The sequence below is a fragment of the Pogoniulus pusillus genome, chromosome 11 (assembly GCF_015220805.1).
Source record: "Pogoniulus pusillus isolate bPogPus1 chromosome 11, bPogPus1.pri, whole genome shotgun sequence".
NCBI classification, from domain to species: Eukaryota; Metazoa; Chordata; class Aves; order Piciformes; family Lybiidae; genus Pogoniulus; species Pogoniulus pusillus.
In genome coordinates, this window is record NC_087274.1 from 7,799,307 (window position 1) to 7,823,298 (window position 23,992).

At 59.6% G+C, this 23,992-nt stretch overlaps 6 protein-coding genes across 14 annotated transcripts; 3 read left to right on the plus strand and 3 right to left on the minus strand.

Annotated features, from left to right (window-relative positions):
* LOC135179240 (uncharacterized) lies at window positions 1-3,558 on the plus strand. The gene is made up of 7 exons (XM_064150803.1): window positions 1-234; window positions 490-573; window positions 1,194-1,282; window positions 1,578-1,763; window positions 1,912-2,049; window positions 2,171-2,363; window positions 2,726-3,558. The coding sequence occupies exons 1-7, from the start codon at window positions 18-20 to the stop codon at window positions 3,058-3,060; spliced, it is 1,242 nt and encodes a 413-aa protein (XP_064006873.1). The 5' UTR covers window positions 1-17; the 3' UTR covers window positions 3,061-3,558.
* A 487-nt stretch (window positions 3,559-4,045) lies between these two features.
* Window positions 4,046-7,062, minus strand: AFMID (arylformamidase). The gene is made up of 11 exons (XM_064150804.1): window positions 6,945-7,062; window positions 6,732-6,822; window positions 6,508-6,612; window positions 6,390-6,438; window positions 6,170-6,255; window positions 6,024-6,096; window positions 5,546-5,643; window positions 5,256-5,334; window positions 4,911-5,046; window positions 4,586-4,690; window positions 4,046-4,391 (listed from the first exon to the last, which is right to left on the minus strand). Exons 1-11 carry the CDS (start codon window positions 6,972-6,974, stop codon window positions 4,362-4,364), a joined length of 882 nt encoding a protein of 293 aa, XP_064006874.1. The 5' UTR covers window positions 6,975-7,062; the 3' UTR covers window positions 4,046-4,361.
* A 226-nt stretch (window positions 7,063-7,288) lies between these two features.
* Window positions 7,289-11,111, plus strand: TK1 (thymidine kinase 1). Its single transcript, XM_064150817.1, has 7 exons — window positions 7,289-7,541; window positions 7,999-8,030; window positions 8,601-8,714; window positions 8,798-8,891; window positions 9,159-9,248; window positions 9,335-9,454; window positions 9,576-11,111. Exons 1-7 carry the CDS (start codon window positions 7,476-7,478, stop codon window positions 9,732-9,734), a joined length of 675 nt encoding a protein of 224 aa, XP_064006887.1. The 5' UTR covers window positions 7,289-7,475; the 3' UTR covers window positions 9,735-11,111.
* A 314-nt stretch (window positions 11,112-11,425) lies between these two features.
* Window positions 11,426-13,837, minus strand: SYNGR2 (synaptogyrin 2). The gene is made up of 4 exons (XM_064150816.1): window positions 13,679-13,837; window positions 13,150-13,387; window positions 12,656-12,795; window positions 11,426-12,561 (listed from the first exon to the last, which is right to left on the minus strand). The coding sequence occupies exons 1-4, from the start codon at window positions 13,784-13,786 to the stop codon at window positions 12,364-12,366; spliced, it is 684 nt and encodes a 227-aa protein (XP_064006886.1). The 5' UTR covers window positions 13,787-13,837; the 3' UTR covers window positions 11,426-12,363.
* Window positions 13,838-13,919: 82 nt separating this feature from the next.
* Window positions 13,920-22,412, plus strand: TMC6 (transmembrane channel like 6). Of its 9 annotated transcripts, none has more exons than XM_064150806.1 (22): window positions 13,920-14,183; window positions 14,663-14,704; window positions 14,783-14,839; window positions 15,050-15,168; window positions 15,488-15,622; window positions 15,739-15,897; window positions 16,003-16,108; window positions 16,203-16,299; window positions 16,388-16,642; window positions 16,912-17,102; window positions 17,174-17,318; window positions 17,589-17,744; window positions 17,940-18,115; window positions 18,252-18,333; window positions 18,656-18,753; window positions 18,924-19,019; window positions 19,244-19,319; window positions 19,584-19,717; window positions 20,101-20,277; window positions 20,440-20,518; window positions 20,682-20,762; window positions 21,181-22,412. In XM_064150806.1, the coding sequence occupies exons 3-22, from the start codon at window positions 14,784-14,786 to the stop codon at window positions 21,337-21,339; spliced, it is 2,577 nt and encodes an 858-aa protein (XP_064006876.1). In that variant the 5' UTR covers window positions 13,920-14,183; window positions 14,663-14,704; window position 14,783; the 3' UTR covers window positions 21,340-22,412. The 9 variants fall into 9 exon arrangements, with proteins under 9 accessions (XP_064006876.1, XP_064006878.1, XP_064006882.1 ...); XM_064150808.1 differs by having other exon boundaries at window positions 14,663-14,698; XM_064150812.1 differs by lacking the exon at window positions 15,050-15,168 and having other exon boundaries at window positions 14,663-14,698.
* A 283-nt stretch (window positions 22,413-22,695) lies between these two features.
* Window positions 22,696-23,988, minus strand: ARL16 (ADP ribosylation factor like GTPase 16). The gene is made up of 5 exons (XM_064150818.1): window positions 23,899-23,988; window positions 23,719-23,776; window positions 23,499-23,612; window positions 23,254-23,369; window positions 22,696-23,001 (listed from the first exon to the last, which is right to left on the minus strand). The coding sequence occupies exons 1-5, from the start codon at window positions 23,985-23,987 to the stop codon at window positions 22,830-22,832; spliced, it is 549 nt and encodes a 182-aa protein (XP_064006888.1). The 5' UTR covers window position 23,988; the 3' UTR covers window positions 22,696-22,829.
* Window positions 23,989-23,992: the final 4 nt, after the last annotated feature.

Sequence of the window (23,992 nt, forward strand, 5' to 3'; positions counted from 1 at the left end):
GACCAGCGGAACCGGCGATGCGGGCGGTGTGTGGGGTGGCCATTCTGCTGCGGCGGGCGGTGGCTGGGGTCGGGGCGGTGCAGGTACGGGACTGTCGCCGCCCCCCCGGGAACCCCCGGCACACCGTGGACCTGCGGAGCGACACGGTGACCCGGCCCTGCGCGGGGATGCGCCGCGCCATGGCCAGTGCGGCCGTGGGCGACGACGACTACGGGGAGGACCCGGCGGTCAACGGTGGGCGGCGGGGACGGCACCCCCGTGGCACAGGGACCAGCAGAGACCGAAGGCTGCCCCCCGCGGCGGAGTCCCTGCCTGTAGTCTCCCGAGCCCGGGGGTCAGCTGGAGTGCGGAGTCCAGAGTGGGGCTTCCCCAGGGCTGGGAGGAGCTGGGGGCTGCAGCCTGGACCTGTGGAGGTCCAGACTCGCGTCCTCCCTGGGCCCACCCTGCAGGTGTAACTCCCCCAAGCATCCTGTGCTTCTGCCCTTGCAGAGCTGCAGCACCTGGCCGCAGGGATCCTGGGGATGGAGGACGCTCTTTTTGTGCCCACGGCCACGATGGCGAATCTCATCGCTGGTGAGTGCCTGCGGCTGTGCCCAGCTCTCCTCCAGTCACAACTCGGGGACAGACTTGTGCCCCCCACCCCGTGGAAGCTGCAGCGGGAAAGAGCCTCCCCACTCCTCCCCGGAGTGCCAAGGAGAGCCCTTGTGCTGCCATAGGGGAGGGCTGTGAATCTCCTCAGCCCCCTCCACCCCAAATCCCTATAGCAGCATCACCCCTGGAGCTGTTCCCTGCTTCATGCTGCTGCCAAGCAAACGCCCCTTGAGCCTGGTTGTCCCCATCTTGTACTTGGGCCTCTGCTCTGCTCCAAAAGCCTTTACCTGCTTTGCTCTGCTGTCTTGTGAGCAGGGGTTCGCTCTCCCTCGTGTGGGAGCGGGGCCTGCTCCAGCTTTTGGCCATGTGCATGCACCACGGAGGGGAGGCCATGCTCCCCACAGCCTTCAGCCACTGTGTGCAGCCCCAATTCAACAGCCCCAGCACCCCGGAGACAGAGCAGGCACGCCCTGCCCTGTGCCATATGCCCAGCCTCTGTGTGCCGGAGCCCTGCCCGGTTGAACCTGCTTGCCCCCTCGCAGCCACTGCCTGATGGGCGCTGTCTGCAGTGCATCCTCCCTCACTGATCCTCTCCCTCACAGTGATGTGCCACTGTCAGCGCAGGGGATCTCAGATGTTCCTGGGCCAGGACACCCACCTGCACCTCTATGAGCATGGTGGGGCTGCGCAGGTGGGTGCTGCGGGCTGGCAGGCTCTGGCGCGGGCTGGCTGGGCCCGATGTGCCCGGTCGCACCGGCAGCGGAGGCAGGAGGGCGGCTTACTACTGCCCTCCGCTGGCGGCTGGGGCTGGGGATCCCTTGCTGGGCTGCGGCTCCAGCATTCCTCGGATCACCCCTATTGGGCGTGAATAGGGACAGAGGGCTGGGATCTCCGTACTCTGCTACCGTCCCCTGTGCACTGCCACCATCACTTATGTGCTGTCACCATCCCCTTCAGCTCTGTTCTCTGCCCTGTCTCGGGTGCAGGTTGCTGGGGTCCACTCCCAGGCACTGCCAGATCTGCCTGATGGCACCTTTGACCTGGACCATCTAGAGCTGACCATCTGTGAGGCCCATGGCAACCGGTACCACCCACGCCCCGAACTCATCTGCCTGGAAAACACGCACAGCTCAGCTGGGGGCCGAGCACTGCCCCTTGCCTATCTCCAGCAGGTAGGAGCCCACAACCAGTGGCCAGTTGCAGTCAGCCAGATCAGATAGGATGACACTATGAGGACACCAAGGAGCTCTGCACATAGCTCATGTTGGTGCTGGCTGCCCCAGGGTCTCTCCCAGGCTCTGCTCCTCTACCTCCTCCCAGGTGCGGGGCCTTGCTGACCGCTATGGGCTGCGGGTGCACATGGATGGAGCACGGCTGATGAATGCAGCAGTGGCCCAGAATGTGGAGCCAGCTCAGATTGCCCAGCACTGTGACTCCGTGTCCTTGTGCTTCTCCAAGGTGTGCTCAACGTGGGGACAGGGTCCCTGGGACAGCACAAGCCAGGGTACCCCTGGGCATGTCTCTGGGAGGGGCAGGGTCAGACACCAGGAGTAGGGTCACTGATGTGTTGGCTGTACAGGGCCTAGGTGCCCCAGCCGGTGCGGTGCTGGCTGGACGCAGAGAGTTCATCGCTGAGGCCTGGCGTGTGCGGAAGCTGCTGGGTGGGGGCATGCGGCAGGCAGGAGTGCTGGCAGCTGCTGCCCGCCTCGGGCTGCAGCAGGCGGAGGCGACGCTGCGCAGAGACCACGACAATGCCCGACGCTTTGCTGAAGGTATCTTGGGGCCCCTCAGCATGTCAGGAGGTACCTGTGCCTGCAGTCTAATGCCACTTCCATGCACTGCTGTATAGCTGGGTCCTGCCCTGACCAGAGCTTGGATGGGTCCAGCCTTATACCCACCACCCATTGGGTTCACCCTTAACCAATCCATTGGTAAACAGCAGTATGAGCACCAGGCAGCTGTGCTGGACCTCCAGGCAGGTGAGGAAGCTGCTGGGGTGCCAGGATTATGCTGCGCCTGTCACAACAGTGCCTACAGTGACCCTGAAGGGAAAAAGCCCCTCTATCTCCAGCTGGGACCTAGGGTAGACCTTGGGCAGTGCCTCCTCTCAGCCTACAGCTCTTGCTTCCCCCAGGCATCCAGGAGATGAATTTGCCCCTCTTCTCAGTCAACCTCGCAGCAGTGGAGACAAACATGGTGATGGTGACCATCACAGGAAGTTGGCCATCCCCTGCAGAGTTCTGCCAGCACCTGCAGGCAGTGAGCGAGGAGGAGCTGGCTGAGACCAGCCAGGCTGTCAGCGTGCTGTTGTTCCCCTGGTCAGCACATACTGTGCGTGCTGTCTGGCACCGTGACATTTCAACCCACGACACAGAGCTTGCAAAGAACAAGCTGGAGTTTGTTGCCAGGAAGTGCCAGGAGAAGCTGACCACGGGTATGAACCCCTCTCCAAGAAGAAAGGGAGCCTGAGCATCCTCTCAATGCCAGCCCTGCAGCAGATGCCTCCACTCACTGCTTGCAGGCTGGAGCAGCTGTCCCAGTCTTGTCCTGGCAGCCAGCAGCAAAGGGCATCCAGGCATATTTCCAACTGTCAGCTCTGCAAAAGCAGTGTAAGCCCAGCCCCAAGGAGACCCCAGTCCAACCCTGCAGCCAGAGCACTTTTGCAGACATGCCCAGAAGGACAGAGGAAAGTCCACATCTCAAACATCCCAGACCCCTCAAAGGTGGCATCCTTGCCTCACTATTCACCCTACAAACACATCCTCAGAGCACCTTCTAGTCCTCTACAGAAGCTTTGCTTCTATAACCTGGGTCTGCAGACAGCACCCAAAAGCAGAGCCAGACACCCCCCGCCCCAAAGGCCAGACACTGGCCCATGTGCACCACACGTGCAAGGATGCTGCAGCAGGGAGACAGATCCCAAGAAGTGGTCATGTCAGGACACAAAATAAACACATTCTGGCAGTACTGTGCCTGTGCAGGGTGTTTTCTCCCAAATGTGCTCCTCATGACTGCAACAGGAACATAGTAACAGCCCAGAGGTCCTTATTAAGGGACAAATGCTCCTGAAGATATGGAAGCATCTCTTAAGTTTATATATGGTAGGGACTGTCCCTAGAGCCCAAGCCTAGCCTGTCCCAGACAGCTCCAGTGTGCTCCTCCATCATCCTCATCCCCAAAAGCATGTATCTTGCCCTCATCCCATAGCCTTCCAGCAGCCAGGCTCTCCAGTCTCCTCTGTCTGCTTAGCCCATCACACTCTGGGTCAGGAAGTCCCCAGCTTTGCCTGTGCAAAGAGATAGGCTCTGGTATGTTGCCTTGGAAAAGCCCAGCCACAGGACAGGAGCTCCATACTAGGAGAGAGGATTCTGCAGCAGCCATGGCTTGTGTGTGCTCACCAACTTAGCCCAGCCCCAGCTCCAGTTACACCCTGGCAGCAGTTACTCACATGTCATTTTGTATTGGCAATAGGCACTTTAAAGGAAGCCAGGGGAACAAACTTTGTCACCCAGAGAGAGCCTGGCAGGCCTGCTAGCCCTGTGCATTCCAGATGGGCAAGAAACACCCAGCAAAAGGATGCCAGCCCAGTGGTGGTAGCTGCTATTCCCCAGGTCTGAGCTCCCAACTTGGCTGCAGGCTGGATGGAGCATGGGGAGGGAGCACAGAGGGTGCCTGGAGCAGACTCTGACCATAGGACAGGGTCCACATAGGCTGCTTGCTGCTGTCACACAGGGCTGTGGTTCACTCCTTAGTTTGTTCCTGATGTGCCATCAAGTTCTTGAAATCATGTTCAGAATCACCTGTCAGTAGGACACAAGCCCTGTGAGCCAAGACTGCCCAGCCTCACTCCATCCCTACAGAGGACAACCAGTCCCACAGCTTCAGCCCTGCACCCAGCCTAGTGTGCAGGGGAAGCCTCAGCACAGCCCTTCTAAGCTGCTTGCTGATCTCTGCTGTGCTTGGAGCAAAGGGAGGACAGGAGCTCTTCCTCTACCTGTGTGAGGACATGGCTGTCCTCTGAGAGCTTCTCAATGATGTCAAAGTGATCCACATGGGCGAGGTCCAGCATGGAAACAGACCAGCCGGCTGCACGCAGGGCCTGTGGAAAGCAGTGCTGGCAAAAGGGACCCCAACACCCATCTGTCTTGGACAGGACAGTAGGAGTGACAGCCTGACAAGGACTACTGCCCTCCCCCGAGTTGCTGCAGAAATACTGCTCTGATATGGCTCGTGAGCTCTTCATCCCAGTTTCTCAGGTCTGAGCAGGCCAGCTGCAGTAGCATCCCCATGGGGCTGGGCAGGTGCTGCCCAGAGCTCACCTGGCCATATTCCTGTGACTGCCTGCGGAACTCTGGGGAGTCATGCTGGGCCACGGCGACCAGCACCTCACAGGCCACAGCCACAGATGCTGCTGGGGCAATGCACTGCATGGGGCTGTTCCTCTGGGCGACATCCCTGCAGAAGAATGGCAGGTGACATAGCCCCTCACTTGGACAGGGTGTGTCTGCTCATGTCCTCAGCTACATGCACCAGCCAGGAAGAGGCCAGAGGGCCAGATGGTGCCCTGCAGTGCAGGCAGGGGCACAGTGGGCACATGAACCACTGGCATTCACAGCCTGCCTATGCCCTTCCATGGTCACCATGCCCGCAGAGTGTGGCCTCACCTGGTCATGTTCAGCTCATCATTTACATAGGTGTGCAGGATGGGCTCCAGATCATACACACCACTCACCAGCACAGCTCCTGCAGGCAAAGGTGTAGGCATGTGAACGGCCCTGTGGCCAGGAACTCTTCCTTGCACCAAACTCCCCAGGCCTTGGTGAGAACAGTTCTGGGGCACCTTGTCCAGGAGCCCAGAGTACCACACCCCCAGTGCCTGTGGGCTGCAGTTGGTTGGGACACCTTATTTCCCTCGTCCTAGAGACACACACCCTCCTGGATGCATCAACATTACCTTTGATATCTGGCACCACTCCATATTCTGTCCAGTCTGTGGACAACACCATGGCTGCCAAGTGGGCCCCTGCTGAGTGTCCACATAGGTAAACACCTCTGGAGAGAAGGAACCATGAGCCAGTGCCAGGAGCAACACTGTGGAACCTGCAGCCTGAGGACACCCTGCTCTTCATGGAAGAGGTGGCACAACCACAAAGTACCACAACCTACACGCAGCAGGCTGGACACTTTTCTCAGTCCACTGACTGACACCTCACGCAGTGACAAGGGACAAAGCAACAGTCACAGACGCTGCCCAGCACTCACTATCAAAGCCCTTGCAACAGAGCAGGGCTCACCTGCTCCCTCCTGTTGCTGCTAGAGCCACCTCCAGGCACCAAACCACCCAGGGAGTGACAGGGGTACAGTCTGCCTTGAAGGCCTGGCAATGGCCATGCTGGCAGGGTGGGCTGACCTGGAAGTAGTGCAGGACCCACCTGATCCTGGAGTACCGCTTCACCAGGAAGGCAATGCTGCGCCGTACCTGCAGCACCATGGCATCCATGTGGCCTGGGCAGAGGGCAGAGTCGTGGGGGTGCCAGGCTAGTGCAGGTAGCCACAGCCTCCACTAGGCAGCACTTACCTTTGGGGGCTATGTCATAGCCCACTGCCACCACTCCCACACCCTGCGACACCAGTGGCGGGGCTGCGAATCCCGACTCTTCTTTACTGGGGGACACAGAAGATAACTGGGCTGCAGGGTCAGGATCTCCTGGGGCCAGTCAGGTTAGACCCAGTGTGCCCAGAAGAGCATGTCACGGGGTCCCATCCCAAGGAAACCCACTCACCACAGCCCACCTCACCTCAGGCACTGCCAGTATCCACCATGGATGTAGACCAGGACCGGGAGTGCTGCATGGCACAGGCAGGGTGAGCAAGGTGCATGACCCCCCGGATTGCCCCTGCCCACTTGTCACTTACTTTCGTAAGGCTCGGGGGGAAAGTAGATGTCCAGCTTTTCCCTGTCCCCGTGGCCGTAGGGGATGTGCAGTGCGGTCTGCACGCTGGCCCGGGCCCGCTGAGTTGCTGCAGGAGGACGGACACGGAGCCTGGAGCACGGTCGCTGGACCAGAAGCAGGACACCGAGCGGCAGCCCCGCTCTCAGTGCCTCCCGCCCCGGGACCACCAAACCCTCACCCCCTCACCTGCCGCCATGGTCGCGATGTGGGCCTCGATGATGGTGTCCCTGCCCAGGCGAGGGGACCAGCGGCTGGGGGAGTACTGATCCTCCAGGGCCTGCGGAGGAGGCACGGCGGCTGCGGCGCGGGACAGCTCCGCAGGGGCGGCGGACACCGGGCAATACCTCCTGCCCCCCGTCCCGGGTAAGCACCGCGCACTGCCTGCCCCGCGGGCCCTACCTCCACGGACATGTCCCGCCACCCCCCCATGCTGCGGCTGGACCCGGTTCTGATCACAGACCCAGTACCAGATCCCCTCCCAGCCCCGCGACCCCGGCCCACCCGGAGGCGGGGCTAGAGCCGGGGGGCGGGGCAGGGGGCGGGGCGGGGCCGTCCCAGTCTCATTGGCAGCCCGAGAGGCGGGGCCGGGCCACGAGCCGGGGGCGGGACTGCGCACCCAGGGGCGGTGCGGGGCCGTGCCGCTGCCATTGGCTGCCCGCGGGCCGGGGCCGGGCCGGTGGCACAGGGCGCGCTGAGCTGGAGACGGCGGAGGCGGGCGCGCGGTGCACGCCGGGAAATAAGAGTTTTGGCGCCCGCGCCTCATTGGTCGGAGCGGCAGCGCCGTGCGTCAACCGTCCTCGGCTGGCTGGCGCGGCCGCGGTGGGTGTGAGGCCACCGCGGATTGGTCGGCGGCGCGGCGGAGAGAGGCGCGCGCGGGCAGTCAGTCTGTCGGTCTGTCCAGTCACCCATCCACCCATCCGTTCGGGAGCCATGAACTGTCTGACCGTGCCCGGCGTCCACCCTGGCTCTCCCAGCCGCCCCCGCGGGCAGATACAGGTACTGGAGCGGCAGATACCGGCGTTGGCAGTGGGGTTGTAGGTGGCGGGCCGGTACGGGGGTCGGGGTGGCAGCAGGGATGGAAGGGTTGGGTTGGTGCCATGAGGGGATGTGGGGATGGAGAGATCGGACTGGTACCAGGGGAGAATGCGAGAATGGAGGGGCTAGGCCGGTAGCGGGAGATGTAGTGGGGATGGAGGGGCTGAGATGTGTCGAGCTAGGCGAGGAGCAGCGAGAATGGAGGGTTTAGGCCGATAAGGGGTAAGGAAATGGCCGGGACAATGGCCTACCTAGGATGCAGGGACTGGAGGCCACGCTGGCTTCGGGCACTGTGCCAGGGCTTGCAGAGCTGGGTCGCTACCGGGTAGGGTAGTGGCGAGGCCAGCGCGCAGGAAGCTGCGGGTGCTGTGCTTCTAGAAGTCGTTCTCTGCTCCTTGACTCCATGGTTTTCCCCCAGGTGATCTTCGGCCCCATGTTCTCCGGGAAGAGGTAGGTCCGTGGGCCAGGGTAGGAGACAGAGGGTGGCAAGGCTCAAGAGGGACATAGAACTGCTTGAGAGTGTCCAGCAGAGAGCCACAAAGATGATAAATGGGATGGGACATCTCTCTTACAAGGAGAGACTGAGGGAGCTGGGGCTCTTTGGCTTGGAGGAGACTAAGAGGTGACCTCATTAATGTTTATAAATATGTAAAGGGTGAGTGCCAGGAGGATGGAGCCAGACTCTGCTCAGTGATGCCTGGTGGCAGGGCAAGGGGCAGTGGGTGGAAGCTGAGGCATAGGAAGTTTTATTTAAACATGAGGAGGCTTTTTTTCACTGTGAGGGTAGCAGAACAGTGGAAGAGGCTGCCATGGGGAGTTGTGGAGTCTCCTTCTCTGGAGATACTCAAAACCTGCTTGGATGTGTTCCTGTGTAATCTGGTATAGGTAATCCTGGTCTGGCGAGGGGGTTGGACTGGATGAGCTTTTGTGGTCCCTTCCAGCCTCTGACGGGCCATATGATTCTATGGTTCTGACGTGCTGTGGAGGTGCCTGGGGCCAGCTGACACCCATCTCTTGCAGCACGGAGCTCATGCGGCGGGTGCGGCGGTTCCAGCTCGCTCAGTACCAGTGCTTGCTGGTGAAGTATGCCAAGGACATACGATATGGTACCGCTGGTGTCTGCACACACGACAGGTGAGTCCCCAGGGCAAGAGGACCCAGCCCAGAAGGCCTGGCACCTGGGCAGCCAGGTTCATCCTCTCCTCCCTTCCCTACAGGAGTACCATGGAGGCCCTGACAGCCTGTCTCCTCAAGGATGTGTACCAGGAGGCGCTGGGCTCTGCTGTCATCGGCATTGATGAGGGACAGTTTGTAAGTGTATGGCCAGGGTGGATCCTGGGGAGCTCTACAAGATGCAGACAAAGGAACAAATCCTCTATAGGAGGCAGTGGGAAGCAATTACCCAAGGCACTTTGATCCTGCTGGACTAGGCTTGTATCATCAAGCCTTTCCCTGGAGGCAGAGTCCATTGCACAGATAGGTGTTATGGCTCTGGTTTCCTTTGTGCTCTGTGCTGCTGAATACTGAGCAAAGTGGTACCCCTTCTTCCTCCTGACACTGTTTCTATACCTCCTCTAGTTTCCAGACATTGTGGAATTCTGTGAGATGATGGCCAATGCTGGGAAAACTGTCATTGTTGCTGCTCTTGATGGGACTTTCCAGAGAAAGGTAAACCACTTAATTTCAGTGCAGCAGCTGCTTTGCAATCTTCACAAAACCCATCCGACAGCCCTGTCCCTGCTGTCTTGGCACAGGCTTTTGGAAGCATCCTGAATCTGGTGCCACTGGCTGAGAGCGTGGTGAAACTGAACGCCGTGTGCATGGAGTGCTACCGAGAAGCCTCCTACACAAAGAGGCTGGGAGCAGAGAGGGAGGTGAGTTCTCTTGGAATAGAAAGCACTTCGGTAACTCCACCTTGTCAGTCCTGCTAGTCTAGAGGGATTGCTCCCGGGGGAACTGAGCTCTGCAGAGTGATCCTCCCAATTTCCTTGCCAGGTTGAAGTGATTGGAGGAGCAGACAAGTACCACTCCGTCTGCCGAGCCTGCTACTTCCACAAGCGACCTCAGCAGCTTGGGTCGGAAAACAAGGAGAACATTCCCCTGGGGGTGAAGCAGGTGGACGTGACAGCCTCCCGGAAGATCTTAGCTTCTTGACTGCTGGGCTTCCACATGGGGAAAATGGAGTGGAAGGAAGCTGAATGTTGTGATTCCCAGATGGCGTATCTGGCTTCCTCTGCTCTTAGCAAAACTGTTGTTTTAGCTCTACCTGCCAAACCAAGCCACTGTTCCTCTGCACCAAGCACAAGGGAAAAGAAGGATCATCTGGATCTGGTGCTGTGGAAGAACTGGATCCTGACTAAAAGTTAGTTCCTTTCTCAGATCACAGGAAAGGGACAGATGTAGTTGCTGATGCTGACATTCAAGTCCTGAGAACTGTCACACCATCTTTGTGTGGCTTTCATCTCTTGCCACAGTTTTGGTCTGCTCTGGTCTTCTGCTTCTGGTTCAGAGCAGCACGGATGATTGGTTCAGTTACTGTTTCTTTCCCTCTTCTGAGCTGTTGCTAAATCGAAGGTTTCTTAAGACAGTGTAACTTAGTATTTTAAACCAACTTCCTTTTTTAATGCACAACCTCTCCCTTGTGAGAGCTTTGGCACAACTTCTAACTGACATCCATCGAGGCAGCTTGCCCCTTGACTGTCCCTGGCATGTCCTTTAGCTGTTATACTCACTTTTGTCTTGTAAATTGCTTTTGAAACGTTTGGGGGGGTGGGGAGGGAAGAGGGAGATGAAAGAGAGGCTTCACTTGATCAGCCCAACCACAGGCTCTTGCTAGCTTTTGATCTGTAAGAGGGATAACAGCAGCAGTCTGTGTATTAAGATAGAGTCTTTCTGGGAGAACTAAACTTCACTCTGGGAATATCCTGTCCTCCAAAATCAGGACGATTTTTCCCAGGTCCAAGCTTGGTGCTACCACTTCAGTGCTTAGTTACATGGGAAGGGTTTAGAGGCTCAAAACTTAAGATGTAAAAGTTTGCACTGTTTATGGGAAGATCCAGCTACCTGGAAAAGGCTTTGAGTGGGTGGTTCTCAAGTTGTCATGTATCTTGCTCCTGCCCTAGCCTTCTAAAACTTCCCAAAGGTTGACTCTTCCTTTACTGCAAGTTGACTGAAGTATCCTCTTCTCCCTTTGCTTAACTTGGCTTCTGGAAAGCTGTGGGCTTTTTTCCCCTGCTCCTTGAAAAAAGGCTGTGCACTGCAAGCCAGCGTTCACAAGCTCAGAGCAGTTCTGGCCAGGTGAAGTATCCAGGTGCAAATGCAGTGCTTACTGTTTTCCTAGGCCGCCTAGCTCAGAGAAGGCACCTCCCTAGAAGGTCACAAGAGCTGCCTGCAATCTCTGCTCCCCTGACGTTAGTGGGAGTGACAACAGTTGTAGTACACACAAGCGCTTCACTGCCAGGGCTGGGCTTTCCCCCTGAGGACAGACAGCAGCATTGCTACTGGTTTAGGTCAATAAATAATAAGATTCTATGTGCGTGTTTTATACCTTCTCTGAAAAAGCTCCCTGCCCTGAACAGCACAGGCTGCTCTCTCACAGCAGTGGCTTGTACTGGATGGCTGGTGGCAGGGGTTGGTGTTGGAGCTCTCTGTTCAAACTTTCTACCAACAAACTTGTAAGAAGCAGGAGGAGGGCTCGACTAAAAATAGATACAGCATGAGTATGCCGTTTGCAGCATAGTTGGCTTGGACTGCTCTGCTGCTTCCTGGCCTGGAATCCCTCGCTCCAGCCCTCAGGGAGAGGGGAGAAATCTAGTTTGGCTTCCCACGAGAAGAAACACACGTGGTGGCGAGGTGAAAAAGTTTATTCCATCTCTACAGTGGCAAACAAATAACTATTTGAACACCAGCAGCAACAGCTCACACACCGCACACTGCTGCTGGGAACAGCTTTGCAACAGCAGCAAACAACCTGAGCTGACCAGCCTGCACGGGCTGTGAGCAGGTCCATGGGATGGCAGCCTCACCTCTGCATATGCAGTGCCTGGTGGGAGGCCATCAGGGGGTGCCAAGTACTGTGTCAACACGAAAGCTCTCCAGGAGCTCCCTCAGACACAGCCCTGCTGAGATCCCAGCACTCACTGCTCCCACAGGTCCCAAACCACATCATCTGAGCACCAGCGGCTCTAGCACAGGCTGTGGAAGGCACAGCATGGGATTTTACAGTCAGAAGACACGGCTTTGGCATTAAGCTCACCCAGCAGCAGCCAAGGGGAAAGGCACGGGAAGCTGGCAGAAGGCAGGAGCTGGACACCCAGCTGTGCTGCAGTAGCCAGACCTGGCACTTGAGGAGTTGCAGCCGGCAAGGCTGGAAAGGCACCAGTGCCAGGACAAGCTGGGGCAGCAGTGACAAGGGCAGAACTGGGGGGACAAACCACACACCCCACTGCTTCCCCAAAGGCACAACATCCAGAGCAAGAGCTTGATCTTGCCAGGGCCACTTCACACACCCCATCCCTGGAGCTGCAGGGCTGAGATCAGTAGTTGCAAATCATTCACCATGTGCTGAATCATTCCCTATGCATCAGGCTCTGGATACTGGAGGTGGGGAACTCAGCTCCATCACTCAGACCATGCCCACCCTGCACCCCAGCACCAAGGCCTGGTGGCCATCACACCAAGTAGCTGCCACCTTCTCACCCCATCTGCCCCTTTCAAGTCACAGGTCCCTCCCCTCCCACCCCACTGAAGAGAATTGCACTGGTACAGCAGTCCCCACCAGGGCTCAGTACACCGGTGGGGGCTGGTAACCCTCTGGGGCTTCTGCTGTCTGGGTGAAGGGTGGCTGCTGGTAGCTGTCATGGCTGATGTTGGGGTAGCTGGAGTAAGGGGTCGAAACCTCTGGGGTGGGGTCAATGTAGCTTTGTATGAAGTCCTCCACTCCCATTTTGTATCTCTTGTAAGCAAAGGCGATCAGCAGGCCCTAAAGCAACAACAGATGTCAGGAGTGCAAAGTCCCAGGAGCCCCTCCACACTCCCTCCCAAGCAGGGTCAGGTTTCAGTGCAGCTTTACTCACCCAGGAGAAGATGGAGAAGAAGCTAAAGGTAATGGCAGCACGGGCTGAGTCAGCCCCAATGAGCACATCCCCAGCACGTGTCAAGGACCACTGGTTGGTCAAGAAACAAAAGCCGACGAACCACAGGAATGTCCAGAGACCTGTGGGAGGAAGGTGGTGTGAAGGGCTGGGCCTGCACCTTGCTGCTTTCAGGCAGGTCCTCAGGACAGACCCTCCTCCCACTGGGCTGCTGCTGCCATCAGACAGGTGCGGAGAGCAGCCCAGCTGCCCGGCCCTGCTGCCCAGCCCAGTGCAGCCACTCGGCCCGGCCCAGCTACCCACGTGCTGCTGCCCGTGGCTCCTTGGAGCGCTGGGAGCAGGCAGCGCGTGGCCCGTGGGCAGCGTGCCAGGCGGGAGCGACTCCCTTCACCAGGCACCGGCAGCCACGTCACGGGACAAGGGCAGCCATTGTGGAAAACACGGAAGGTGCAGCCCTGCCCCACGGCTGCTGGTACCTGAGAAGCCGAGGTCTGCCAGGACCAGGTACTTGCGGTCGGTGGTGTTGCTGATCTGGGGGAAGTAGATGTCCACCATAAAGAAGAAGATGCAGGCGAGGAAGGCGAGGACGCCGATACCGATGCCGTAGCGACAAGCATCCTCGTTGCGGTTGAAGATGCAGAAGAGCTGGGGGTCGGTGGCCACGTTGGTGTAGCCCTCCCCGATCAGGCAAGAGAACACGATCAGGGCAAAGACCTGCAAAGATGAGAGCGAGTGCCTGGTACTGGGGCAGTGCCAGGACGTTAGGGACCCTCCAGGACTGCCCGTGTTCTGCCAGGCTCATCGCCCAGCACCGCGGCTGCGCCGGGGCAGGGTTGGTTGGACGGGGCCATGGGAGCCCGAAGCGGACAGGAGAGAGGAGAAGGCTGGGCCGGGCAAGTTCCGAGATGCGGGGCCGGCCCGCCGCAGGGCTGTTCGGACGCGGCCCAGGGGCAGGCCCTGTTCCGTGATGACCCGTTCCCTTCTGCCCCGTCCCGCCTGACTCACCGCACTGGCAATGCGTGTCAGAACCTGCGGCTGCTGCACGAAGCGACCCAAGTCGAAGCTACCGCCGGCCTTGGCCGCCCCGTACGCGCCGCCACCGCCAGCCTCCATCGCGCCGGAACGGCCGTCGTGCGCCCGGCTGCTTCTGCGTGGCACCGCCCCGGGGAGGGCCGCAGCGGGGCAGGCGGAGTGGGGCGGGGCGGGGCGGAACGGGACGGGACGGGACGGGACGGGTGAGACACGACGGGGTGGGGTGGAGCGGAATGGCCCGTGTTTGGGCAGGTGGGAGCAGATCTCTGTCGTCTAGCTGCTGAGGCGTGCTCCGCGTCTTTCCGGTGCCCCTAAGCCCCGCAGGCATCAGGCAGGCCGGCAGCAGCCTCCGTGTTTCCCGGTGCTGCGGCTCCGGGGCAGTGTCTGGGGCACTGCCGTGGGGTAGGGGATCGCCGGCCGGCCCTACGCTAGCTCCGCAACGAACGCCCAGCGCCCTCCGACGTACTTCGTGCTGCGGGTCAGTCCCGGCACCCGGCCGGCCCGGGTGAGCGTGTTCAGAGGGGAAAGGGGGACTCAGCAGGAGCTGCTCCCACCGCCTCGTCGACTGGCACTGGGATGTGGCTTAGCGAATCGGTTGTGCCCGGGGGCAGTGGAGGAGGAAGGACAGAAGAAAGACAAAGGCAGGGTGCTCCGACGGGCGGTGGCATCTGGGTGTGGGTGGCGCGGACCCGGCAGCTCGAGGCGGCGCTGTCGGGAGGGCGAAGAGGTTTCTGCCTCGGGGCTGTGGCTTCTGTTGTGCCCTTCCCCAGCCGACCGAGCCCGGCCCCGGAGCCTCCCTGTCCCGGGGCGGGCTCCACCAGCGCAGACACTTCCCGCATCCGTCCGCCCTTCCTTCCTGCCCCGCCGCTTGTCTCTGACTACTGGGGCGCCGAGCCGTGCTGGCCCCAGTATTAGTCCCCGGGTTAACTCTGTGAGCTCTCGCACTCCCGCCTGCAGGATCCCGAGTACAAACAGCACTCCGTGGAAGCCAAGGTGCCGGTGGGTGTCCCTAGCACAGTCGGCTTAGGCCCAGCCGTCCACTGTGGCAGGGCAGTGAGAGCCTTGTTACCTATCCAGGATGTCCCGGCTGCCATCCTTCACACTCCGCGTCCCTGAGGACACCGACAACGATGAGTGAGTGCGCACCTGCCCATTCCGAGCCCTTGCGTGCTTGGTCTCTGGCGTCCCACATTCCCTGCCCAGCATTCCCGGTGGATGGCAGTCCTTGTGCGCAGCAGGCACCAGGCGTCCATTCCACCGGGCATGGTGAGGCTTTGCCAAGGCTCCATCCTCGGGCTTCACTGCCCAGCACAGCCATAAGTGAGTGGATCTGTGTCCCTGCAGCCAGGAGCCAAGCCCGGACAGTGAAGGAGCTCTGCATACCTCCTTCCACCAGCTCATCCAGGAGCAGAGCAGCTTGGTAGAGGCAAGCCTGGAGCTGGAGATGCAGGCAAGGGGCAGAGGTAAAGAGCTGCAGCTGGGGTGAAACAGGGGCAGCATGTGTGCCCAGGGCCATCCACCATCCCCCTACTATGCCTGGCCTAGCCTGGGCTTGTGCCGAGGTTGTGGCCAAAGCACTTGTAGGATCCCAGTGGCACCTTTGCCAGTACAAACAGCAGGACAGACCTGCCCATCAGGACACAGAGGATCCCCAGAGAAGGGGTTGCTTCAGGGGAAGCACACATCAGGGCAGGTGCTTGGCTTCTGTGTCAGAGCAGAGCAGCAGGGCCACAGGGATCAGAGCCATGGGTACTGTGGCTCTCACCACTCTGCATCTTGCAGTTCCTCTCTCAGAGCACCTGATTGTCCCAGATGCTTGTGCCACGACCTGGCTGGAGCCCAGGCAGGGCAAGTGGCACCCCGACTACTCCTCCACCTGCCTGCAGATCCTTGCCAAAATGCCCAGTCGCACAATTGGTAGGTGCCACACATCCTCTGGCCCTTCCCTAAGCCCGGGGTCCCCCCGGGAAGAGATCTCTCAACTGCTTTGTTCTTCCGTGGCCACCCACTCCGTGCCCTGCTCTCGCTCACAGGACGCAGCCGCGGGGCCATCATCTCTCAGTACTACAACCGCACAGCGCGGCTGCGGCGCCGGAACAGCCGCCCGCCCCTGCAGCAGCTCAGCCGCACAGCACGGCCCAGCCTGCGGCAGTATGATCTGGAGAATGACCCTGTCAGAGCCGCACTGAAAGGTGAGAGCCTCCCAGAAAGTGCTGGGCACTGTTCCTATGCTAGATTTGGGACAGGCATGCCCTGTCCTGGCTGGCAGTATCCCACTGAGCCCCTTGTGTCCCCAGACAAGTGGATCTTGCTGGCAAAGGAGCTGCTGAGCCTCACCCCCAGCCAGCGCAGCCGCATGCTGCTTACCGTGCCACTCAGCCTGGCAGAGAAGCGCTATCTCGGGTAGGTTCTCTCTCGCCACCCTCAGGCAGAGGTCTTATAGCTGAAGCCACTCCAAGGCTCATCCCACCCTCTGCCACGCCTCTCTGCTGGACAGGCGGATGCCGATTGAGGTGAGGGATGTCATGAAGCAGCCTATCCAGTGCCGTATGCCCTCCTCTGCCCGTGGAGGGTTCAAAGACTCCCTTTTTCTCGTAAGTCTGGGACACAGGTTGGCACAGGTGTTGGGAGCTCTGGTTCAGGCTTTGGACCCAGTGCTCCCCACAGGCTCCCTCTCCCCAGGGCTGTCGGGGTCTCTGGTACGGGCTTCTCTCCTTGCTCGCCGCTGCACGGCCCTGGCACTACACCCTGAAGCAGATAGGTGGCCGCTTCGGCTCCAGTGTCCTCTGCTACTTCCTCTTCCTCAAGAGTCTCCTTCTGTTCAACACCATCTCATTCCTCATCCTCGTGGTCTTCGTGGTGGCCATGCAGGCTGCGTATCCCCCCGACTTGGCCAATGCCCAGCCTTTCACCGGCCTCGAGCTCCTCACAGGAGCGGTGAGCACTGCCAGCGCCCCAGGGCCAGGGGCTGCTCCAAGCCTGGGGACCAGCTCTCTTCATCTCTGTATCTCTATCAAAGAGATGTCCTTGTCCCTGCCTTCATACAGCTGGGGCTCTAGGCTGTGGGTGTGGAAAGTGATACCTGGTGTTGCCCCAGCCCACTGCTCTATGTCCATGTGAACTGACACAGATGTGCCAGGCTGGGAAGGGAGTTTGGCACCAGTGAGATCACTGTGGACCCTGTTATGTGCTTTCCTATCCTACAGGGCTACTTCACTCACTCGCTGCTGTACTATGGCTACTACAGGAACGTCACCCTCGATGACTCCTGTGTCTCCAGCCCCAGTGGCAGCAGTTGTCCCCTCACAGCTCACTCATTCCCGTACAACATGCCACTGGCCTACCTGTTCAGTGTTGGGGTCTCCTTCCTTCTCACCTGCATCCTGCTGATGTGCAGGTGGGTCAGCACTGGCAGCCTTGTCCTCTTCACTCAGCCCTGATGCCCTGACACCCCTCTCCTCACTGCAGCATGTCCCGCTCCTTTCGGGAGAGCTACCGTGTGGGCAGCTCCACAGGAGACCTGGCTGTCAAAGTCTTCTGTGCCTGGGACTTCAAGGTGATCCAGAGGCGCTCCGTGAAGCTGCAGTGCCAGAACATCTGCACCCAGCTGAAGGTGAGGAGCGGGGCTGGACTTGGTCCTCACACACCCTGCACTGAGCAGCAGGTGAAGGTGCTCATAGGAGCACCTTAAAACCACAGGGCTCAGCATCCCTCTCCTACCCGCTGCACTGGGAAGCCCTGCAGCTGCAAATACCAACCCATACCTTCCACCAGTGTGTTGTCCATCATCCCTCTGGGTCCCACCTCAGTGCAGCAGGACAAACCCTGGCTCCAGATCTGGGCCCAAAGCATGTTCAGCAGCACTGGCTCTGCTCTCTTCCAGGAACTGCTGGCAGAGCAGAGGTCTCGGTCCCGCTCCTTGAGCCTCTGCCAGTGTCTGGGACACTGCACTGTGCTTTTCCTGGCCTGGACCCTCTCTCTGGGCACAGTGCTGGGCTGTGCAATAGCTGTGCACTACTTCTCAGAGCACATGCACGTGGTGAGTGCTGCCCCTCACCATGGGATCTCCTGCTCTGATGTAGCAGGCTGGGGTACTGGGCCAGGAGGCCAGAGCAGCCATTGGAGACAGAGGCAGCCCCATTGCACCTCTCCTCCTGGCATAGGCATTTGTTACCCTCCCCACTGGCACCAGGCTGCTGGCAGCCATACATTCACTCTGGTACCTGCTCACCAGGTTCAGCAGGACCACCGAGCGCAGGGTGGTGATAAGTGGCAGCAGGAAGCCATCCTGCTGGTGCTGCCCTTTGTGGTGTCTCTCCTCAACGCGCTGATGCCCCACATCTACAACTTGCTGGCGATATGGGAGAAACAGGACTCCCCTGTGGCACGGGTCTACGTGGCGATCAGCAGGTCGGGCTGGCTGGGGCTGGGGTGCACCCTCACTTATGAGGTGGGAGGAGACTTTGGGGTTGGGCAATCTCCCGGTAGGGCTCAGCCCCTCCATCCCCAGGGCTCAGGGGCTCCCAGAACTGCTTCTGCTCCCCAGGAACCTCATTCTGAAGATGGTGGTCCTTGGTCTGCTCTGCTACCAGTGGCTCAGCCGGAGAGTTGTCTGCTCAACAGAAGAGGTCAGTGCTGCCACCATGGAGGCCATGGCATGCAGACTATCCCTTGCTCAGAGACTGTGGAGCAAAGCCAAGGCTCCTGTCCTGGGTTGGGCAGGCAGCAGGGACAGGGCTTTACCAGGTAGCACTGCAAGCATTGCCTGTTCCTTTGCTAGGAAGAGAGAGGTCACAACCACACAGGGGCACCCCAAACATGGGGCAGCTAGGAAAAGAGCATAAGGGAGGAAAAGATCTCATAACCCCTCACACCCCTTGGGGGCCACAGGAAAGTAAAGGAAGAGAAGCCTCATTGCCTGCTTGATGCCACTTCTCCTTGTCTCTCCAGTGCTGGGAGACATGTGTGGGGCAGGAGCTGTATCGCTTTGTGGTGATGGACTTCATATTCACTCTGCTGGACACACTCTTTGGGGAGCTGGTCTGGAGGTAACATGCCCCAGGAAGGGTCTCCTACCAGTATGGCATCCCTGGCACAGCCTCAGCTCTCTGCTGCTTGGCCAGTGCTGCCCTGGTGCACCCAGACTCCGGCAGGGGGAAATGGACTGCCAAGCATCCCCCCAGCAGCAATGTGGGAGCAGTGCTTCGCTCCTTTCCAGGCTGATCTTGGAGAAGAGGCTGAAGAGGAAGCAAAGGCCTGAGTTTGACATCGCCCGAAACGTGCTGGAGCTGATTTATGGGCAGACTCTGACCTGGTGAGACATCTCCTGCCTGATGTGGCTCATTCATTGATGTCAAAAGCTTGGCCACTGCCCAGCCCCAACGGGTTGCACAGCAAACCCAGCACAGTGTAGCTGCTCTTTGCTTTATGAAGGCCTGACAACAGCTGGTGTCAGTGCCCTGTGCTGCCCATGGCTCTGCCTGCACTGGCTCTGGGGCCCAGGTTAAGGACAAGCTCATCTTCCTCCTTTTCTCCCAGGCTGGGCATTCTCTTTGCACCACTCCTGCCAGCCATTCAGATGCTGAAGCTGCTGCTGCTGTTCTACATCAAAAAGGTGTGAGCTGACCCCCACCCTCTTGCAGCTCTCCATGTGTCCCCGTGACAAGCAGCCCTGCAGTGATGCTGACACTGCTGCCTCTGCCTTAGCAGCTGTATCCTCCTGGGAGAGGTGTTGCTGGGGACTGGGTGTCCCCATGTTTGCTCAGCTCTCAGAGGGTGGGAGGGATGGGATAGTGGGAAGGGGGCAGCTCATCCTGCTTGTGCTCCTGGGCTGATTCCCCAGAGATGCAGTATGTGGGACTCTGCTCACTGTCTGCAGACCAGCCTGATGCAGAACTGCCAGTCTCCCAGCAAGCCTTGGCAAGCATCTCGCATGAGCACTGTCTTCATCACCCTGCTATGCTTCCCATTCTTCCTAGGGGCAGCTGTCTTCATCTCCTACACCATCTGGTCGTGAGTACTTGCTTAACTACCACGCAGCACACAGAGCCACCTGGTGAAGTAGTGGGATATGGGCAGGTCCTGCTTCCCCAATTGTGGTGGCACATGTAGCATCACACCCAGCACAGGGCTGTGTGATGCTGCCCCAGGCAGGGTGGTGCTGGTCAGCTGAGGCTGATCACTGCATTGCAGCAGCTGACCTGTGCCCACTTCTTCCCACTGTTCCTGATGCTGAACAAGGGGATAAGAATGTTCTCCTCATCGAGGGATGGCTGGAGCAAGACAGGCTTAGTCCCTGGAAGGATGGATACCCAAGGCCAGACAGTGCCCTGTGCTGGTAGTGGCTGGTCAGGCTGCACATTGCTCTGACTAACCCCATTGATCTGTCTGCTCAGGGTGCGGCCATCAGAAACCTGTGGTCCCTTCCAGGGGATAGAAACCATCTATGAGTCAGGAAAGACCTGGGTGAAAGTGCTGGAGAAGTCTAACCCAAAGATCACCTGGCTAACCTGGGTCCAACAGAACCTAGTGGAGAACACCTTCCTCCCATTCTTCCTGTCTGGAGTCCTGCTGTGAGTGCAGATTCAAGCCTGAGGTTGAACCCTAGACTCATGCTTTGAGGGTTTCACCATCACAGCTGAGAGCTGATGCATCACTCCAGAGTTCTGCACCCCAGTGTCAGGAGTGCAGCATCCCCCAGCTTTCCACCCTGCCCCTTCTACCTGTCATTGCAGAGCTGCAATCTACTTCAATATCCAAGTGGTGAGAGGCCAGCGGAAGATCATCCGCCTGCTGAAGGAGCAGATTGACAATGTGTGTGAGCTCTGCCCCCTGCCCCTGGCTGGTACCAGCTGCTCCACACCCTGGTTCAACCTTGGCATTGTCAGATTCAGGCTCTAACCCTGGCACTGCTGCCACCTTGGCCATGGAAGTGCACATCTCATGGCTGCTCACTGCAATGCCCTTGCTGTTGCAGGAGGGGGAAGATAAAAGATTTCTTATTGAGAAGCTTCACTCTGTTTATGAGCAGAGAGAGAGAAAGAAACATAAATTCCAGGTGAGGCCTCATGAAGGGGAAAGGGATCCCAGCATTTTGGGAGCTTGGCTGGACACGTGGACATTGCTCTGCTGTGCCAGAGCAGGGTCAGCCCAGCCAGGGACCATGAAGCGACAGGCAGCTTTTTATTTCCCCTCACTCTGCTGGCTGCGGATGTAGGGCTGAATACACCAGGGAGCGTCTGGGCTGCTGGGCTGCCCCAGTACCCAGGGCTGCTGAATCTCTGGTCCTGCTGTAGCCTGGGGATGGCATCATGGCCAGCAGAACCAGCACAAGGGTCAGGACTGAGACGGGGAACAGGAAGGAGACAGGGACATTTAAAGATAGTCGTCTCTGCTTTCAGGGTGGGGCAGTGCTGTCTGTCCCCACTAGCAGACACACAGGGTCTCAGGGATTGTATCTCTCCTTTTACTGACAGACGTCCCAGGAAGAAGCAGGACAGGACTGTACTTGCAGCCAGGGACTGGATCCATCTCTTTCTAAGCCACCAGGAGGTGGTGTAGAAAGCACCGGGACCATGGGAACTGCAGCGGCCTCCAGCATACAGCTGATCAAGGACCCACTGGGGATGCTGTGACACAGGCACATGGGTGCTCCCAGTGCCCAGAGCTGCTGGGGACACAGCAGGAACAGCACTGCCATCACGTCCCAGGACATAGCTCTGCTCCAGGCTGCTCAGTAGCAGAGCCTCTTTACAGGGTAGTGTCAGCAGAGGACAGCTCTCCCCATCCTGTACATGTCCCAGCCTGCCTAGAGAACAGCCTTGGGCTGTTTCCAGAAGTCTATGAGGACAGCAAAGCAGAGACAACCTGCAGCTCCCTCTGCATTGCCTAGGAGCAGTGAGGCTGGAGCCAGCAGCTGCCAGACACTGACCCATCTCCAGTCCCACGTCCGGCTCATCAGGAGAGCAGCTGGCTGACGCCACCCCCACGGATGAGGCAAGTGGATGCCTTCAGGCCAGGCACCCTGCAACACACTGCACCTACCAGCAAGACAGGCCTGGAAAAACCATCATGATGCCAAGTGCTAGGCACAGGAACCCACTGGCCCTGGCTGCAGGCTGCCCAGCCCATTAAAGTGTAGCTGTCTGGACTGGTCATGCTAGAAGCTGGCAAGCAGGTTTGGTGTGTCAGCGTCACTTAGAGGTGTGCAGGGTGTGCTCAGGCTCCTTGGCACAGCCTCTCTGCCCATCAGGCTGCCCTGGGTAAGAGCCCAGCTCTGCCCACACCGGCAGGAGTGAGGACCACTGCCACCTTGCTGCATAAGGCCCCAGGAGCCACTTTCCACTGTGGTGTGTTGCTCCCCACCCAGGGAGCCCCTTTCCATGACAGAACACTGGTCAGCAGTCTCCAGTCCTGCACAGCTGATCATCCCTGCAGCATGGCACTGACAGACCCAGTGTGGGTTGTGTAATGGTGAGTGCCAGGCTCAGACAGTCACAAATACCCCCATGACTTGGCACTGGCACAGCTTGGGGAGGCAGCTGCCTAGCCATCTGCAGACTGGACTAGGCTGTCAGTGTAGGCATGGGATGGGTTATCAGTGCAGGCAGACACAGGTTATCCATGCAGGCATGGGCTGGGTTCTCCAGCCCATGTGAGTGCTGGAGAGCAGTTACAGGCTGGCACTTGATACAGTTCATGAGAGATCCACAGCTAAGTCATCCCTGCAGTTCAGCCTGCCCTGGCTCCCAGCACCCACTCAAGTCCACGTTCCCCATGGCCACCTTACTATGCCTTGGCTGGCATGAGGCCCACAGGGCCTAAGCTCCTGTTAGCAGCACCAAATGCACTTGGCCTCCACTCCCCATGACCACTGTGATCACCCTCCCCTGTCGGCAGAGGTGCCAGCACAGTCTGGCCCTTCAGGCTCTCATTCATCCCACCCCCAAAAGTCCATCTTTCCACCCAAGCAAAGTTCAGCCACCAGCCTGGACATTATGGTGGAAGTTTTACTGTACAGTCCCACAGGGCTCCTACTCTCCACCAGTCCCTGTTGCTGTCCCGGGTCCTGCTCAGGGCAGCTGCTTGCCAGCCACCTTCTTCGGTGACAGGAGTTGGGTGAGGGTCAGCGCTGGTCTCCGAGGACAGCCTGAAGCCACTGCAGGACGTCGGCCAGGCCGGTGCCGTTGCGGGCGCTGGTCTCCAGCATTGCGATGGGCTGCGTGGCACAGGAGACGATGTCCTGCATGCGGAACAGCGACTTCATCTCTGCCAGGGACATGTAGCAGGGCAGGTCACTGCAGTCAGGAGGAGGAGGCTGCATTAGCCCACCACCATGGCTCTCCTGCACAGCCAAACCCCTGGCTCAGGAATCTCCACAGGCCCAGATGGTCTGGGGAGCAGAGCAAAACGTAGCTGCTTCTCCCCAGGACACTACGAACTCCCTCTTGCATCACCTGATAGAAGGGACAGAGGAGCTCTTTCGGGAGCTGCTGCACTTCCAGGTGCCCCCGTATGCCCCCACCCTCGGTGCCAACCACCCTCCTCACATCTTGTTGAAGAGGACCAGCACTGGCACGGAGGCGAGAGGCGCTGCGGAGAGCACGGACAGCAGCTGGACGCAGGACGAGGAGACCTGGGTGGGGTTGGCTGCGTCGACCACGAACTGCAGGAAACGGGAAAGGGGTGGAAGTGTGGGTGTGCCCGAGGTACACGGCGGGGGCGGCGTCCCGCTTGGCTGCCCCCGCCTCGGTGGTGGCGGGGGTCCCCTGTGCAGGGCTCCGGTACCGCTCACCAGGAGAGCGCTGCATTCATCGTAGTAGCTAGGCCAGATAGGGCCCATGCAGCCGCCCAGTTCCCGCACCGTCACCTTCCGCGGCAGCCGCAGGTCGGTCAGATTGGTACCCACCTGCCGGGAAAGGAACCGGCTGGGTGCGGCCGTGCCTGCCCACTGGAGCCCCTCGGCCGCATCGAGGCTGTCGACCGGCTCCTGGCCCCCACCGCACGCTGCCTACCGTGGGCAGCGTGGCCGGGGGCTCGCCCAGCTCCACAGGCCCCGCCTCGGCGCTCAGCTGTGCCGCGGGTTAAGGACACGACGATGCTGGGATGGAGAACGGGATGCAGACAAAACCCGCCGCCCGCCCCGCCGCGCCCGCCCCGGTCCCCCCCCGGTCCCCCCCCGGTCCCGCCGGATATGACGCAGCCGCCTGGCCAGCAGGGTCTTGCCGCCGCCCGCCGCTCCGAGCAGCAGGCACGTGGGCGCCGCTCGCCCTGGGCCCGCCATCCCGC

What these genes read in the sequence shown, in the direction of transcription:
- TMC6 (XM_064150806.1), top strand. Translation starts at nt 14,784, where the DNA reads ATGTCCCGGCTGCCATCCTTCACACTCCGCGTCCCTGAGGACACCGAC. An exon ending in GAGGACACCGACAACGATGA is followed by an intron (nt 14,840 to 15,049) that starts GTGAGTGCGCAC and finishes GTGTCCCTGCAG; the next exon opens with CCAGGAGCCAAGCCCGGACA. An exon ending in TGAAGGAGCAGATTGACAAT is followed by an intron (nt 20,519 to 20,681) that starts GTGTGTGAGCTC and finishes TTGCTGTTGCAG; the next exon opens with GAGGGGGAAGATAAAAGATT.
- SYNGR2 (XM_064150816.1), bottom strand. Translation starts at nt 13,786, where the DNA reads ATGGAGGCTGGCGGTGGCGGCGCGTACGGGGCGGCCAAGGCCGGCGGT. An exon ending in GGCAGACCTCGGCTTCTCAG is followed by an intron (nt 12,796 to 13,149) that starts GTACCAGCAGCC and finishes TTCCTCCCACAG; the next exon opens with GTCTCTGGACATTCCTGTGG. An exon ending in TCTTCTCCATCTTCTCCTGG is followed by an intron (nt 12,562 to 12,655) that starts GTGAGTAAAGCT and finishes TTGTTGCTTTAG; the next exon opens with GGCCTGCTGATCGCCTTTGC.
- TK1 (XM_064150817.1), top strand. Translation starts at nt 7,476, where the DNA reads ATGAACTGTCTGACCGTGCCCGGCGTCCACCCTGGCTCTCCCAGCCGC. An exon ending in GGTGTCTGCACACACGACAG is followed by an intron (nt 8,715 to 8,797) that starts GTGAGTCCCCAG and finishes CCTTCCCTACAG; the next exon opens with GAGTACCATGGAGGCCCTGA. An exon ending in GCATTGATGAGGGACAGTTT is followed by an intron (nt 8,892 to 9,158) that starts GTAAGTGTATGG and finishes TACCTCCTCTAG; the next exon opens with TTTCCAGACATTGTGGAATT.
- AFMID (XM_064150804.1), bottom strand. Translation starts at nt 6,974, where the DNA reads ATGGGGGGGTGGCGGGACATGTCCGTGGAG. An exon ending in GATGAGCTGAACATGACCAG is followed by an intron (nt 5,047 to 5,255) that starts GTGAGGCCACAC and finishes ATTCTTCTGCAG; the next exon opens with GGATGTCGCCCAGAGGAACA. An exon ending in ACAGCCATGTCCTCACACAG is followed by an intron (nt 4,392 to 4,585) that starts GTAGAGGAAGAG and finishes TCCTACTGACAG; the next exon opens with GTGATTCTGAACATGATTTC.
- LOC135179240 (XM_064150803.1), top strand. Translation starts at nt 18, where the DNA reads ATGCGGGCGGTGTGTGGGGTGGCCATTCTGCTGCGGCGGGCGGTGGCT. An exon ending in TGTCCTTGTGCTTCTCCAAG is followed by an intron (nt 2,050 to 2,170) that starts GTGTGCTCAACG and finishes TTGGCTGTACAG; the next exon opens with GGCCTAGGTGCCCCAGCCGG. An exon ending in TGCCCGACGCTTTGCTGAAG is followed by an intron (nt 2,364 to 2,725) that starts GTATCTTGGGGC and finishes TGCTTCCCCCAG; the next exon opens with GCATCCAGGAGATGAATTTG.
- ARL16 (XM_064150818.1), bottom strand. Translation starts at nt 23,987, where the DNA reads ATGGCGGGCCCAGGGCGAGCGGCGCCCACGTGCCTGCTGCTCGGAGCG. An exon ending in CTGGCCAGGCGGCTGCGTCA is followed by an intron (nt 23,777 to 23,898) that starts TATCCGGCGGGA and finishes ACCCGCGGCACA; the next exon opens with GCTGAGCGCCGAGGCGGGGC. An exon ending in CCCCGGCCACGCTGCCCACG is followed by an intron (nt 23,613 to 23,718) that starts GTAGGCAGCGTG and finishes CTTTCCCGGCAG; the next exon opens with GTGGGTACCAATCTGACCGA.